The sequence below is a fragment of the Mytilus galloprovincialis genome, chromosome 11, assembly GCF_965363235.1.
Source record: "Mytilus galloprovincialis chromosome 11, xbMytGall1.hap1.1, whole genome shotgun sequence".
Lineage (NCBI taxonomy): Eukaryota > Metazoa > Mollusca > Bivalvia > Mytilida > Mytilidae > Mytilus > Mytilus galloprovincialis.
In genome coordinates, this window is record NC_134848.1 from 65331917 (window position 1) to 65348806 (window position 16890).

The 16890-nt window shown below is 30.4% G+C and overlaps 1 protein-coding gene across 5 annotated transcripts in view; it reads left to right on the forward strand.

Annotated features, from left to right (window-relative positions):
* LOC143052621 (GTPase IMAP family member 9-like) overlaps positions 1-16890 on the forward strand; it is a 73623-nt gene that overhangs the window by 338 nt on the left and 56395 nt on the right. For all 5 annotated transcript variants that reach the window (XM_076225685.1, XM_076225684.1, XM_076225687.1 and 2 more), the window contains exons 2-3: positions 6114-6173; positions 15458-15517. In XM_076225685.1, coding sequence (XP_076081800.1) covers positions 6116-6173; positions 15458-15517 — 118 coding nt within the window. In that variant the 5' untranslated portion in view covers positions 6114-6115. The remainder of the gene's footprint in view (positions 1-6113; positions 6174-15457; positions 15518-16890) is intronic.

The following is a 16890-nucleotide window of genomic DNA, read 5'->3' on the forward strand; positions in this document are numbered from 1 at the left end:
TGCTCTTTGGTCGAGTGGTTGTCTTCTTGACACGTTTCCCATTTCCATTTTCTATTTTAAAGATATAACCAAAGCACTAAGATATATCTAAATGATTTTTAGTATAGTTGTATTGAGCGTACAAGCGTTGTCTAGAACATATTTCCCTTTCCGGTTCTGACATATAAGCAGTACGCGATCTTTGGTCGTTACAACTATATTGAACTGAAAAAAGAAGCATATTAGTATTAAAGGAACAATTTCTACACAAAAGAAAATATTGAACTATATACACATTTTGGTAACGATAAAAAAAAAAAACGTGTTCGGAGTACACATATTTTTTGTTTTAAAATGTATCATTTATAGTACTATCCCTTTCACTTGAAACTGGCTATGTGTTAGTCGTCTTTCACCTATTACTTTCTGATAAGGTTATTTTGTTTAACCTATTGTAAGATATTCATTTCGTTTGGTATTTGATATAATATTTCGGTAATTGTTATGTATTTCACTCATTGATGAACTGTTTTGTAGTTAACATTTACAAATAATCTAAGATTACATTTAGCTAACATGATACAGTTAAATACCTTCCGTAATAGACCACTTTCGAGTTCATCCGTCACCGGAAAACTCTCGTCAATTATGCGCGCCTTTTTGAAGTCATTTACCAGACAGAAGGGATCGCCTGTATCACTGCACTGTAAACGTTCATCAAGCGTCTTAGTGATCGTCATTGTGCAGGATCAACTAAAAATAATGTTTGCTTTGTAACTACGTAATTACAATTCCCTAAAGACAGCAGTGCTGATTGTCAATAATGAGATTTTGATTTGCCGAATTATTCGTGCAATTTAGCATTATCGTATTCCAACCACTCGCTCAACATTACAACGGAAGTGACGATGCCCCTAAACGCACGAATGATGTTCACTAAAACCAGAGTTTTTGACGGAAATGCATCGAACTCGAAAGTTGAAACTTGGACAAATGCTTATCTTCAAGTTCTGAAAATAGCATCAACAGTTTTAACTTATGTATAACTTTTGTATTGTACGGATAAATGACCTGATATGTTAAAGAAAACATTACAATTTTACCTTGATCGTAGTAATCGAAGGCGAAATTTAGGGTTTCGCACACTATTTGCTATTTTATTTTAATGATGGTTATGTTTTGTACTTGTTTTATGCGTATTTCAGGTATGACATAAACACAATGATTTTTTTTTACTTAAGTTATATATTTATCAGACAATTGACGTCCTTCAATGATATATGTACAAAAACGTCTAACTTATGCCCAGAAAATACTACTTTATTTTGTTTATGAAGTCCACAGTCATGAGTCAGTTTCAATTCAACGATTATAATTTCATTTCGTTATAACAATCGCAACATTCTTCCAAAAAATAACATCAACGGTATTTCCCTTGTTTAAAATTATTTCCAACGCATTTCAATGAACTATTAATCGGATGAAATAACCAAAATTCATGCAAAAATATTTGTTTTACTATGAAACTGACATTTTAAATTACTCATATTTAACTATCATAGCGATTTCAATTTTAAAGTTTCTTGTGAACAACCAATAACCTGCATTAGGACAAGAGCCTAGCATCTGAAATTCAATATATTCATTATTTTCTCTTTATATGTTTAGACATAACGACAAAATGGATATAGAAAAATTTGTTATTGTAAACACGGTACTTGCATTTACGTAAGAGATTATTGTCAATATATTTTATCAAAGTTTGTCAATATACACTGGTGGTAAGCGGATGGTCGTAACTAAAAGTTACGACCATCCGGAGATGGGAGACAACTCTAGGGCTAAGTTTTTCTTTTCCGATTTTCGTGCAGTAAAAGGTTCATTTGAGCCAAACCGCTTGTCTCACCTACACTTATCGTGAGTGCGTTGATAATGAAACCAAATTTAATAAACAAAATCATTCCAATTTTCGTAAAATAGTCATTCAAAAGTTCGAGCATGATGGTCGTAACTTTAAATGTGTGATGGTCGTAAATCCAACTATAATATTGTTGATGATGGTCGTAACTTTGAAAGATGACCGTAACTCGAGTATTTAGACAATTTTTATTAATGTATTTTAAAAGTAAATATATGTCATATATGATTTGTTACAAACAATAGTATTTGTTACTATGATAATGGTATGCAAAAATTTGAGTTAGAAAATTATTAAACACACACAGTTCTGATGTATTCCAAACGCTCATCATTTAGGAGTAACAGTGAAAACTTATTAACTTGCATTAAGCCTAAAAGTATGTTAGGGTTGAGTATTAATATTTTTTTTACTGTACGTTAAGGCATAAAATTATTAAATGCACGTGTATTCCCTCATATTTTTTTTTTATTTTCGACTTTTTTTTAATCTGCAATCATGTCGGCAGGTGAAATTATTAAACGTACAATTCTGAACAATCATTTTTAACTTTTAATCAGCTATTGCAGTTCTTATATATAAACTATAGGCCTTCAAATATTCGGCTTTTGGTGGTTCATGCGGAAATTAAATCCACAAATACACTTCGGAGTCCTGGGTTGAGATCAATATCGTAGCTGCTACGTAGATTTTGACTATTGAACGTGTAGCTATAGACTAGTTGCTACAAAGATATTGATAGCAGCTACGTAGCCGCTACGATATTGAACTCAACTCAGGATTTTTTTAACGTGCTGTCTTTATTCTTTATCGATTACATTACAATTATATATTGCGGTATGTCATTGATATTAGTTCTAAGTATTGGTACGGAATGAAAACTGAATCCATACTGTCGCAATGAAAATTGTATTAACCTCGAAAGTAGGAATATTGTTGATATATATTTTACACTGCTACACGCGCTGAGTTTAAGAGTAAAATAAAATACTAGTTTGTAGCCAGACTTAAGCTTGTAACCAGGATAATATGTCAGAGACTTAGGTAGAACTAAAGGTACTGCGGCAACTATCACATACTAACCCCACGGTATGCAGGTTGAACATTATGTGTATGTTATATGTTTATATTGTATGAATGGCTACACGCTACTCATGGACTTCGTAATGAACATAACTTTCCACCTTATTATCAGGTTGATTTCACCCAATAACAATATGACTTCTAAAAATCCAGGCTAAAAATATGTTCTTTAACTCAGATACGGACCTGCGAATTCACGGGAATAGTCTAGTCTAGATAACGACCTTCATAACCTTATAATTACATTAGATGTATGTTTCATTATAATGTTTTATTCTGATTGGCTAACTGCACATCACGTGTTATTCCGTAAGCAGTTGCATTGCTCAATAAAACTTTTCATTCATTATAACACGTGCTCCAACAATAAAGTCCACAGGTGAATTAAATAATAAAATATATAAAATTTGTGTTTTCATGATCATAGCTAAAAAAATGTAATTATAAGTATTGAATGCTTCTTTTTGTAACTTTATAGGGTTGTAAAAGCGTTGACCGTGCGTACATTTTTAGAATGAAGCGCTTCCGCGCTTCATACAAAATGTACTTCGGTCAACGCTTTTACACCCCAATAAATTTACAAAAAGAAGCATTCAATTCTTAATCAATATTAACTTTTAGATTATTTTGATTCCTTATTAATGCTCTTTCGACTTGATGTATCAATCTTAAATTGTAGATTTCAAAAAATCAGCTAGTAGGTACATCCTCAAAAAGTATTTACAATGTTTATCTTTTCAAAAGATGCAAAATCTAAAGAAGAAAAAAAACATGTATTTCATGTGATGTCCAATTTATTAAAAATGCCTTTCCTTAAAATCATTTATTTTGTGATTAAAAATGATTTGATACATTTCGTGCTTTTTATTTTCAACTAAGAATTATCATAACCAAGGCTGTGTTTCTTGTTTTAAAATGAATTCTCTACTTTTGAGAAATTTACATTGTTAATGAATTTAATCGCTTACATTAATTCAACTATTTGCCTCTGGTTAGTTTTATACATTATATTTTCTGTATATATGACTGTCATTTCATTTTGTATTGTTTTGTTCGATTCGTTCCAATTTTCTTCCGTTTCGCACTTTACAGGTACCCCTCTCTTCACCCCTTTTAGTTTTTATCATTGGTGAAAACAACGTACTTCACAATTATATAATATAATATATTCATATAATAAAAGACACGTTTAAAACTCTTGACTTGCCTTGTTCGGTCCAAAACATTTTACCAATTTGAAACTTTAATCAAAATTCCCCAAAACTAATATCTGAAAACTTTTTTAAAATTTTGAATTGATAAGTGTTACACGGATTGAAATTGCTTTATTTTACGTTGTATGTAAAAAAAAAAAAATTCTTCAGAAATACCTCATATAATATATGCATACAATAAAAGACACATTTAAAACTCTTGACTTGCCTTATACGGTCTTATTTAAAACAGAGTTACGACCATCACAAATTTTAGTTACGACCATCCTCAACATTTTTGTTTTTTTAATTACGACCATCATGCTCGAATTTTTGAATGACTATTTTACGAAAATTGGAATGTTTTTATGCATCAAATTTGGTTTCAATATCGTCGAACCACCGAATAGTACGTATGAGACAAGCGGTTTGACTCAAATGAACATTTTACTGCACGAAAATCGGAAAAGAAAAGTGTATCCCTAGAGTTGTCTCCCATCTCCGGATGGTCGTAACTTTTAGTTACGACCATCCACTTACCACCAGTGAATATAGACAGCGTTGTCAAGTATTTATAGTTTGTCATGCCGTGGTCACGTTGTTTGTCATGATAACAATTCATGATTCAAATATATGGGTTTTATAAAGTCCGGTTAAATGTTATATTTTCAAAATAGAAAAATACATTGGTCTGATATCTTTATTTGAATAAAAAAATAAGTAGTTTTTATCAAATACCAATTTAAACACCAACGTCACTAGGAAAAAATAAAATGTTCCATGAAAATCAAACAATTTAATGGTTGTGTTAATAAACCGTAAATTGTAGAAATGCTTATCTGCAGTGGTGCAGTACAATTTGTACTATTCACGCATGCTCATTAACAAAATACTGAATGAGCATAAATGTTTAAAAAAAAATACACCTAGATTAGTTTACTTAAATGTCTTCCTATAATTTATAAAATAATGAAGTAGTATTCATAAAATTCATTACTGCAGTTTTTGAGCTAGCATACTGTAAGAGCTATTGCAAACTGGATTGAATAATCTTCCAAATTCGAAGTTTTGTGAAGAAGAAATTTATAGAAATGACCATATAATTGATATTTATGTCAAACCGAAGTAAATACCATAACTGTGGCGATGGATTAAGGTCAATGTTATAATGATCTTCAAGTAGTTGAAGTTGAATCCGTACTCTGAAAGGGTTAAAATGAAGAAGCTTGTCGTCTAGCTGCAAATGTTCCACGCATTATAAGATCAATATTTACTGCACCAACATAATTAGTACTGACATTTACCTGGTCTCAGCTACTTTAGATATCACATAATCCTGCAAACGTTAAGCAACAGCAGTATCAATCGTTTTATTAATATTTCTCGGCCGTATCGTACTTATAAATGCCTTAAATAAGAATATTTATGAGTTGCACATCCCTCGCTTAAATTGATATGGCACTATAATAGGTTACAAGTTCAAGATTTATCACACGAGTCATGAGAACGAGACATCTTTTTTATCAAATTTTTGATCAATTAAAAAAACAAGGGGGTAATTTGTATCAGAATCTAGTCCTGAGCTGTTTATTCTATCTGGTAGTCATTCGTGTCAATATTTCAAAATTATACTAAATAGTTTAGGTCTAATTCAAACCAATGAAAAGATTTTGATATGGATGTTCAAAGTGTTAAATATATACCACAATTTGATTATAAAGATAATAATCTTAATGTAAGTAGGAACTGATAGATATACGATTGCCTTCATTGAATTAATTGTGACAGTTCTTTTGGTCAATTGCCTTCTATGTACCAATAGCATATATCTTATACAAAACTTGCTTGTTTGTGTTCCTCTTATGAGCTTTACATGTGATTTAAGGTTTTGATTTACATTGATAACAAACAGTTTGTTTTGATTCATCAAATTATTTCAGATATGGCCAGCAGTAATATACCATATGATGACAAAGGAGACAAATATGAGAGAAATGATGGTAAGAATTTCTTTCCAATAGAATTGTATTGTACTGCTCGCTGTGAAATTACTATGTTCCATTTGGTTTAACTGATGATAGGCGCTTTGAGCAAAACATGAAATATTTAAATAACATAAGAACAGTTGCACCATATATTTGAACTAAGAATTATCAACAATTTTGTGATGAAATAAATGTTTTCTTAAAAACAAATGTTTGAATTATTATGTTGAATTTATACCCAATCTTTGTAATCCCTTGATAATTTAAAATTTGACTGACTATTCGTGCAGTTGTCTTTTATTTGAGACTGAATGTGTATCAGTCGATGTCTTAATACTTTTGTCGTGAAGTGTTTCCTCTGTAAATGATATTTATCTCATAATGATTATCAATGATAGTTCTTCAACTGCTCACAGAACAAACAGTATTTCATCATCCATACAAAATAAAAGATTACAAAGTATCAATAAAATTTACCATAATCATAAAAAAAATATACCGTTAAGGGCTATTATGCATGCTGATATGAAATCTTGAACTGCACATTTTTTCTTTAACTTAAGGAGACTCGAGGGTATAAAAATTTCAGAAAAAAATCAAACATTTGTTTTTCATTACAAATTTTATTTATTTCCTTTTGTAGTTGTTACTTTATCATATGGTACAAAAATCATTCAAAACAATCAATTCGTGTTGGCCCCAGATGACTTTCAAAATGTATACATCATTGAAAAAGTTCCAAATTATCTCCCTTTGGTGGAAAAATGCCATTTTTTGGCTCTAAAATTGAAATATCTTTTTCAGCTCATCGGTGACCTATCTTTTTTTTTTTTTTTTTTTTTTTTTTTTTTTTATAAAATAATATCTTTATTGCACTTTTCTTTGCTGTTATGACAAATTACTCGACCTACAGCAGTTGGCCGAGTATCCCTGTGAATCAGTCACTGGATAACCAGGGAATTTATGCAGTGAATTCATATTTATAGATAGTTTGTTAGTTTTACAGTTCATGGTTATTACAAACATTTTACAAACTATTGTTTCATGATTACGGAAAGTGTACAGTTTTGTCCGGTTTTGTATCTAAAGATTAAAACTTTTGATCATTGACCTTTAACCTTATTGATGAAAACCGTTGAAGCTGTTTGATCAATTGTGCGGATTAATTTATACGTTTTATTGATACTCACGAACAACTTAAACTTAAGTTAAAAATTATATGTGGTAAGTTTCGACATTGTAAATGGAAATTCATTTGATTAAGTGATAAAGTGTGTAATAAATGCGTTTTGAGACAAAATTCTGTACATTTTCACGAAGCATGCTGTTTTGGTTTATTACCACGTGTTCAGAAATATTGTCAACTTTTGCTACACAAATTTTATACATGAAAATATATTAAATCTAGCTATTCATGATCATATGTATCTTTTTACATCATTTAAAAATTTGCTGTTTTTAGCAATAATATATTTGTTAATTTCGTACGTGTTTAAAAATTCATTTCTAAAAACTGCATAAGCGTCTATGCATTTTTGTTTATAATTTGATATATGAGTACTTTTATGAACTGAATATATTAAGACAGTTAGGAAGAGATTTATATCATTATACATAGGACCATGTATTTTATAGCCCTGTACTAAAGTTTTAAAATTAAAAATATGTGACCCAATTTTGATTTTCCTTACAAGTACACATATTTTTTTCCAAAATTCATGAAAGAATTGACATTTGAGAAAAATGTGTTCGTAATCTTCAGTCAAGTTACACAAGTCACACATACTTGTTTCTTGTATATGCCATTGTAGTAATAATTGTTTACATGGGAGGATGTAATGGAGTAATTTCCATCTTAACATTTTATATTTGTTATTTATTAAATAGGTAAAAGTAAATTGAAGCACATTATTTATTTGAGTGATTGATTCTAGATTGAAGATGTTTTTCCATTTGGAAAATCCTAGTGGTCTCTCATCATTTTTGTTATTTAAATGGTTATATATATCTTTGGATGACATATTTTCAATTAATTTTGATTTTTTGTTAACAGTCAAGGACAAGTTTAATTTTGTTTTTATAGAAGTTTTTAAAGATTTGTCAGTTTTTAATGTACTAACCCATTCTTTTGGAATACAATTTTTCAATTTTAAAAGTTCGGAGATCCAATAAGTTTTTGAGGTTAGTTTCTCCAATATAACTTTTTGTGATATGTGACCTTTTTGATCAATTATATCGTTAATGAAAATAATACCATCTTTTATCCAATTTAGGTAAACTAAACATTTTCCTTTAAATTTTATGTTTTTATTACCCCACAACATTTGCTGCCTAATATTTCTAAAAATTATGATGGGTGTATTACTTGATAGTGTATTATTTGCTTCGTACCAGCTCTTTAACATGTTCAAGTAAAATGAGGGTAGTATATTACTTAAATTAGGTAATGATTTTATGTTGTCAGGCATCATATGAAATATAAGGTTGTTTTTACCAAATTTATTGAAATAATAAGTTGGAATGACTTTCCAATTAGCAAATTCTTTTGCGGTTAATCGTTTAACCCATGAAATTTGTAATGCATTCAAAAAGTAATCAATGTCTGTCATTTTTAGACCTCCATTTGTGTAATATTTGGTAAGTGTTGAACGTTTTACCTTTTCTTGTTTATTATTCCATATAAAATTGTATATGAGTTTTTTTAAATCTTTTATGTACATTTGGGGTATTGAAACAACCGAAGCTAAAAAAGTAAGATTAGGTAAAATAAGCGACTTAACAACTGTTATTCGACCTATCATTTTTAAATTTCTTTTTTCCCAATCAAGTATTAATTTTTTTGACTGTTTCATTGTTTTTTCAATATTTAATTTGTCACATTCACTTTTATTTAATCCAAAGTAAACACCTAAACTTTTAATGGGTTCCTTGCTCCAGTGTATATTTTCAATTTTTTCTTTACAATGTTTAAGTCTACCCAACCATATACCTTCTGTTTTAAATTTATTCAGTTTTAAACCAGAAAGCGTTCCAAATATTTCTATTAGGTTCAATGCTTGGTGAATATCATTTTTAGAATTGAGAAAGAGGGTTGTATCATCAGCTAATTTGGAAATTTTTAGACTATGTGTTTTTTCATCTAGTTTAATTTGAAATCCTTTATTGTTAGAATCTTGTCTTACTCTACAGGCCAAGATTTCAACTGCTATTACAAAAATAAGAGAACTTAACGGACATCCTTCTTTTATACCACGGTGAAGTCTATAGGTTTCTGAGATCCAGCCGTTATTAGATAGGCATCCTTTAGTATCATTATATAAAGTTTTTACCCATTTTATGAAGGAAGGTGGTACTCCAAATTTTAAAAGGGATTCATACATGAAGGGCCATTCTAAAGAATCAAAGGCTTTTTTAATATAATTTCCATATAAGCTGTACTTAAACTAAATTATTGTAAAATTTTAGCGATTTCTGTAATAAATTTCTTTTTTTTATTTCGATATTACATTTATTTCTCCTATTACTTCAACAGAAAAAAACCACCTTTACAAAAATGTATGCTTCTTTCGAAGGCAGATTGTGAGCGCAAATGAACGGTGACCCCACTTTTTTATTTTATTTTTCTATTAACTATAAGATAAAGTTCATTTATAGAAAAATATAGAGAAATCCTATATAAATGATTTTGACCCGCGAATCCCCTTAAATAAAAATGCTGAAAATTCGTAACAAGCAAACAATGATTTTCATTGAATATACAACAATGATTATTAAAACTGCATTAACATATCAAACTAAGAATAATTAAAAGGATTTTTTAAATACATTTTTTACTCCTATCCAACATAACCAGAAAACAACACATATATAAGAATGATCCTTTTTCTTCCAACCCTATTTCAAATTTGAGTTTAATTAAAATGAACAAAAGTCTCTCAACATGTACTAGAATATCCGTTTAGCTGTAACCGACTTTAACACTTGAATAATGCATGTTTAGCACAAAAGCTGTGAGCTGGGAAACTACAGTCTATATGTAACAGGAATTCCCAGAAAAACATCTCGCGTTTAAAAAGGAGTAGTTCAATTTTCTATAAAACTATACAAACCCTGTGTAACATTTTAATTTCCTACCTCCACTTTCATGCATCCTGAATCACCTTTTGTGTTTAAATAAGTGCTTGGTATCTATTTTTTGCAATAAGGCTGCACTTAAACATGCGATGACATTTTGAAGGAGCTTTATATCAGCAAAGCATATTGACAAGTATAATATTAAAAAAAAAAAAAAAAAATGAACTCAATGGAAAATTCAATACGAAAGGTTCCTTATCAAATGTCAAAATCAAAAGCTCATAAACATTAAGCTAATCGAAAAATTATTTCCAACACATTTCATTAAACTATTATTCGGATCGATATTACCAAAATTCATTGTTTTTACTATGAAACTGACATTTTGAGTTACTCATATTTAACTATCATAACGATTTCAATTTTATAGTTTATTGGTTACAACCAATAAACTGCATTAGGATAAGGGCGTAGTATCTGAGTTTTAATATATTCAGTATTTTCTCTATATATTTTTAGACATAATGACAAAATAAACATAGACAAATTTGTTATTGTAAAAACGGTATTTGCATTTACGTAAGAGATTATGTTCAATAAAAAATATCAAAGTTTGTCAATATAGACAGCGTTATCAAGTATTTATAGTTTGTCTACACTGGTTTCTGACATCCAAGAAATATGAGCGTCAGGGCTAATATCTCGGAAAAAGTTTAAATGTTTTTTTTGTAGAATGTACACTCATACAGCTTAAGAATAATTTAAAATAGAACATTAGCTGTTTGAGGATAGATAAAATCTATTCGGTCATAATGTAACGGTTGACTTGTTCTCACGCTATCATAACCATTTCAGAACAACATTGAACACAATAAAATGTCAAAATTTAAAATACATTGACTTTTAACCGGAACCAATATTATCAAGTTCTGGTTCAAGGATCTCAGCTGCCAAAAATTTGCGATTCACAATTTCTGACAAATTATATAGTTACGTACGGACAAGGGTAACAATTAATGCCCACTCCGAAACTGCGGGGAATACAATTTCCGGACGTTTTTATACTCAAATTGTGCATACCCGACCAATTCCCGATTATCCCTACGACCCATATACGATCAGGTCGATCTGGTCTGGTCGATATCAGGCTGAGATCGTGAATATTTAATTTGGTCTAGCTAGTCGAGTAAGGATCGTGTAAGGATCGTGAATTGATCGGAATTATCGAAAAAGTATTCATTTTGTTGTCGGGATGGAGTCGTGATGGAGTCATTAAGGAGTCGTAAATGATCGAGTTAAGGATGGCGGTCGGGTAGAAGTCGTTAACAGGCCCGATCATGAATTTGATTGAGCTTGGTCGTGGAATTTTGGACAATTGGGATCATCGAGTTGATCTTATCGGCAGTGTGACCCTAGCTTAACAATCGTTGTTAATTCGTGGTGGGGCCAGGTCGTAGTAGAAGTGAGAGCGCAGTAAGGTTGTGGTAAGATCGAAAAGTTCGCTGTACCATCGTAGCTTGAGCGTAGCGAAAACGTGATTCTAGTCTGAGAGACTGCGCTACGATCTCATAACGACGTTACTACGACCTTCCTACGACCAGCGCATTCTCGCTATGACGCAACCACGCTTCCACTACGACTAAACCATATTTATTCCACGCTTTTCAAGACCATAGTACGATTCTAGCACGCCAATGCCGTCCTCATCACGCTCTTCTAACGACCTGACTACGTGCATACTACGACCATCATGCTCATTGTCGTTGTTACATACATTATATAAAAGCTCTCCATTTTTTGGTTGTCTGTATGTAATTTTGAACTCATGTCCTTTTTCTCGAACGTCTTAACCATGCTTGACAAATCTGTGTCATCCCTACTTTCGTTGACTTAAATATCGTCATTTGATCTTCATGTACCAGCAATAAATTGTGATTGAGTTTGGATTGGTCGGTCCGACATCTCTACTGGATCAAGATTGTTTTACTATCAGCGCTACCTCTTCCTCTTCCACCACGCCCACGAGTTCTGTACATTATGGTTGCCCGACTGTGTTGTTTCCGAGAAATCTATGTATTGATGAGAAATAGAAGGATTGGAAGTATTTATATGGAACAAGATGTTGACGTTATTGCTGAGAGCGGTATGAATGTAGTATAATCGTGGCAAGAGCGTGCTATAATCGCAATAGGAGCGTAATAAGATCCTGTTGCAATCGGATAAATCGTGGTATGGTCGTAGTGAGAACGTGATGAGCGTATACAGATCATAATAATCGTAGTGAGGTCGCAAGAAAAGCGTGGTGAAAACGTGGTATAATCCTAGCGGGATCGTTGTAAAAGCGTAATGAGGACATAGTAGCATCGTGAAACAATGAAATTTTACATTTTCATGCCGCTCATACCGAGACCTCTCCACGATTTGAATTTATTTTAGATGGCGGTGAGCGTGGTGCTATCGTGGTCTAGTGTGACTTGGGCTTTACTAGCTCCAGTAAATTCACGTCAAACAAATACAAAATTCAGGTTGTTTTAATCTTCAATATGAAATGTTAGAAATGTTAAATAGTTTTAGTACTTTCAAATGATTGCTTACAAAAATTATAATATGGGTATTTCAATAGAAAAAGCTAAATTGAATTATGTTCTCGAATTTTAAATAACAAACAGTTTTGAACTATGACATTAACACGCAACAAACGTTTCGATAAAAAGATGACGAATGGTAGACAACGCCGGAATCAACCATACGTTGGTTATACCCGTGTATATTCAAGTAAGGATCTACGACTACATGAAGCTTTCATTTCAAATTGTAAATATCGTCAATATTAAAGTCATTAAAAAACTATTTCCGGCAGTTGTTGCATGTCAAATTATCATATAAAACGGCAATGAAAATTCATTGCATCTCTAAGTTAAAATGAATTGCGGTCATTTATCAATATTATGGATACAGCTGCTTAAGTTACACTTTTTTATAACTTTAACTTTAATCCCTTTATTATACATTAAAAAAAATATATTCTAATGAAATTCTGTTTAAACACACTTTTTTCAATTTTATTTTAAATCAGTTATTTTGTATTTTCAAAAAAAAAATAAACGCAGTTTTCCACATCATCCTTTACACTTCAATGTTCATACGCGCATACGACAGTGAAAATGAACTAAATTGATTTGCGCTTGATAAACGCTGATTGTGATCTCTATCAACACTTGTAGTCAATAGTTTTCTTCTTTTAATTATATTTTGTGTCGCATACTATGACAGCCACTGGATATGAGACATTTGTTTTATGAAGCATGCTACCAATAATAGACGGATTTAGGAGGGGAAGGGGCCCGTCCACCCTTTACGTAACTTCATTTAGATAAATGAATAGTTTTTACAAGTAAGACTCCAAACATTGACTGCTAATACCCTGCCTCCCCTTTGAAAATCTTCCAGATCAACACTTGCTTAGTTGCCATCTTGATATTCTTATTTTACTTGTGTCGTTTGATTGCTGTCCTATTGACGTGTAACCCACATCCTAACAATGTGATTCCCGTTTGATTACTTAAATTATATTTAGTATGACAAATCATAACTTAAAGGGCTAATGAGTATATTTTACTTGCACTCTTTCCCTCAAGTCATGAACAAACTCAGAGGCGGAGATGTTCCTAAATTTATAGTATATAGACCAAAAAAAAGTTTCTTTTTTTGTTCTTTAACTTCTCTTCTCACCCAACATTTTTTGAACTGTATAAATTTTAAAGACAAGTCATATCAACTGGAAGTCTCGTTGATTTGCCACTTATATTCTTTTCTTGTCTCTGCGTATACTTAAATATGAGCCTCTTTAATTCAATTTCAAAATAGTCGCTTAAATGGAATGAATATTAAAAAAGTCCAACTATTCCAAATCCGATTTCAATTATTTGGTGATTGTAAAATACGCAGAAATCTGTTGATCTTGTTTGAGTTTGACATGTTTGAAACGCTGTTTTAGAATTCACACTATAATAAAATATAATAGAATGTTCACAGCGTAAGCTATGACTCCAAAATGCACTTTTTTTTACAAAGGTGCGACGAGTTCAATGAGGTAAATTATTCACTTGCGAGTGAATAATTCATAATCAATGTTTTCGGCTTATTTTAACGAAATCGAACCATACTGGCTGCTTAAACCGAATTATTATTTCACAATTAGAATTTCATTAATGATTGAGCAAATAAAATAACATATTAGTTTTTTTTTATATATTTGAATTTCTTAGCTATTGACCCTTTAAGAGAACTAAACCCAGCTATGAACAATTAAATATAGGAAGAAAAATTCTTAGAAATAAATATCGTCTAGAGATCCTTTTAAAAAAAAATAACATTCACATGGTGAATGCTATTTAAACTGATAGCAATTGAAGGTCAGATATTTATAATCAGGTTCACCCATTAATCTAATTACTACAATTCAATTCAAACATTTCCTTGGAGAACGAATATCTCGGTTAAACTCTGTTATGTAATCTATAAAACATTCCCAATGAAAGTGATATTTGTATTGATAGAATAACAAGGTCAAACTTTTCGTCTATATTTATGAATTTATAAAACAAAATAAAATTGCAACGTCAAGTATTACTTTCATTAGTATGAATGTACAAACACACAAAACAAACACCACTTAGTCAAAGACTAAGACATGTATTTACAACATACATGTATCAAAAAAAGGAATTGGAAAATATCCTCACAAAAATATTCGACTGATAAATTTTATAAAAATGTGATAGTTAAGATACATATTGAGAAATAAAAATTAAAGCAATTAATAGAAACTTCACAAAAAAAAGGCGGTGTCATTACTGTATTGTTTTCTTCATTTGATATGTTTATAGACTTTATGCACAATGCATATATTCATGCATCTTTTGAAAAGGTACTTGCATATTTTCACCAGTTTCGCGGCCTCATATGAAACAGTTTATGTTTTGTTGACATTGATTTAATATTGAATATAGATCAACATTGTTATATTTTATCGTCTTGTTTATGTGCATTTAGTGTTAAAATCTATAAATCATTACCGATACATTTCCTGCGTTATTTGTTGGGTGATTTTGTTTTGCTGTGTTCTTGTCTTTCACACCACTTGTATATGAAAAGAGAATACTTAAAACTTGTAAGAAAATACATACATTACTTTTTAAATATTTTGTTTTATTAACTTGTAGTCAAGAGAAGTTCTACATATCGACGGTTGCCAAGTAACAGTTCTAGTGAAAGGCAAGACAGTATGTATATTTTACTTAATATAAAAGAAAAGTAGATTAATTAATCCGTAGGTTTTCACATTGTTATTGTTATATGTCTATATAAATGGTATAATGTTACTTGAACCAATAAAAGAATCATCATTTTATCATTTGGGCTTTTACGTTAATGCACCATTTTGACGTATTGTCATTCAAACCTTATCTACAGGTTCTATATTGAGCGTGTTGTTTGTTTATAAGAAGGGTTTCAAATAAGAAAGTCACTAAATAAAAGTTGAAAACTATGATATAGTTTACTAATTAAGAGAATTAAACCCAGCTATGAACAATTAAATATAGAATGAAAAATTCTCTCATATAAATATCGGCTAGAGGATTTTTGTATAAGAATTTAATTTGACATTCACATGGTTAGTGCTATTCAAATTGATACAAATTGAAGGTCAGACATTTATAATTAGGTTTATCTATTTATAAAATTATACAAATCAATTCAAACATTTCCTTGGAGATCGAACATCTCGGTTAATCTCTGTTCTGTTATCTATAAAACATTCCCAATGAAAGTGATATTTGTATTGATAAAATAACAAGGTCAAACTTTTCGTCTATATTTTATAAATTTATAAAACAAAATAACATTGCAACGTCAAGTATTACTTTGATTAGTATGAATGTACAAACACATACAAAACAAACACCACTTAGTCAAAGACTAAGACATGTATTTACAACATACATGTATCAAAAAAAGGAATTGGAAAATATCCTCACAAAAATATTCGACTGATAAATTTTATAAAAATAATAGTAATGATAGTTAAGATACATATTGAGAAATCAAAATTAAAGCAATTAATAGAAACTTCACTAAAGCGGTGTCATTACAGTATTGTTTTTTTTTTTTATTTGATATGTTTTTGTCATAGATTTTATGAATAATGCATGTTTGGGCCACACAGTAAATCAAACAAAGTCAAGTATGCGTATCAAATCAGTTCTTTAATTTCGTTGTATACGATACGATTCTCTGCAAATACATAAATTATAAATCATAAATAACAGTGACACTAAATTCCGTTAATCATAAAATAATATACAGTGCATTTATTACTTCTCAATCATAATAAAATATAAAGAAACATGTTTTCTGATAAAAGAACAAAGTTTGCACAAATGATTAAATCAATATTTTTCATTTACGGAACGTTGTTACAATTCTTGCTAAAGAAATGAATGATAATATCGGATTAGATATTTTCTTACCGATTATGCTCTCTTATAAAAATCATCTTGTGTGTCCAAAATAAAATCCAAATAATAAACTGCCGTAAACAAATTGAAATAACATTCATAGGAAAACATAACGTCATAAAGACGGACGGCAAATA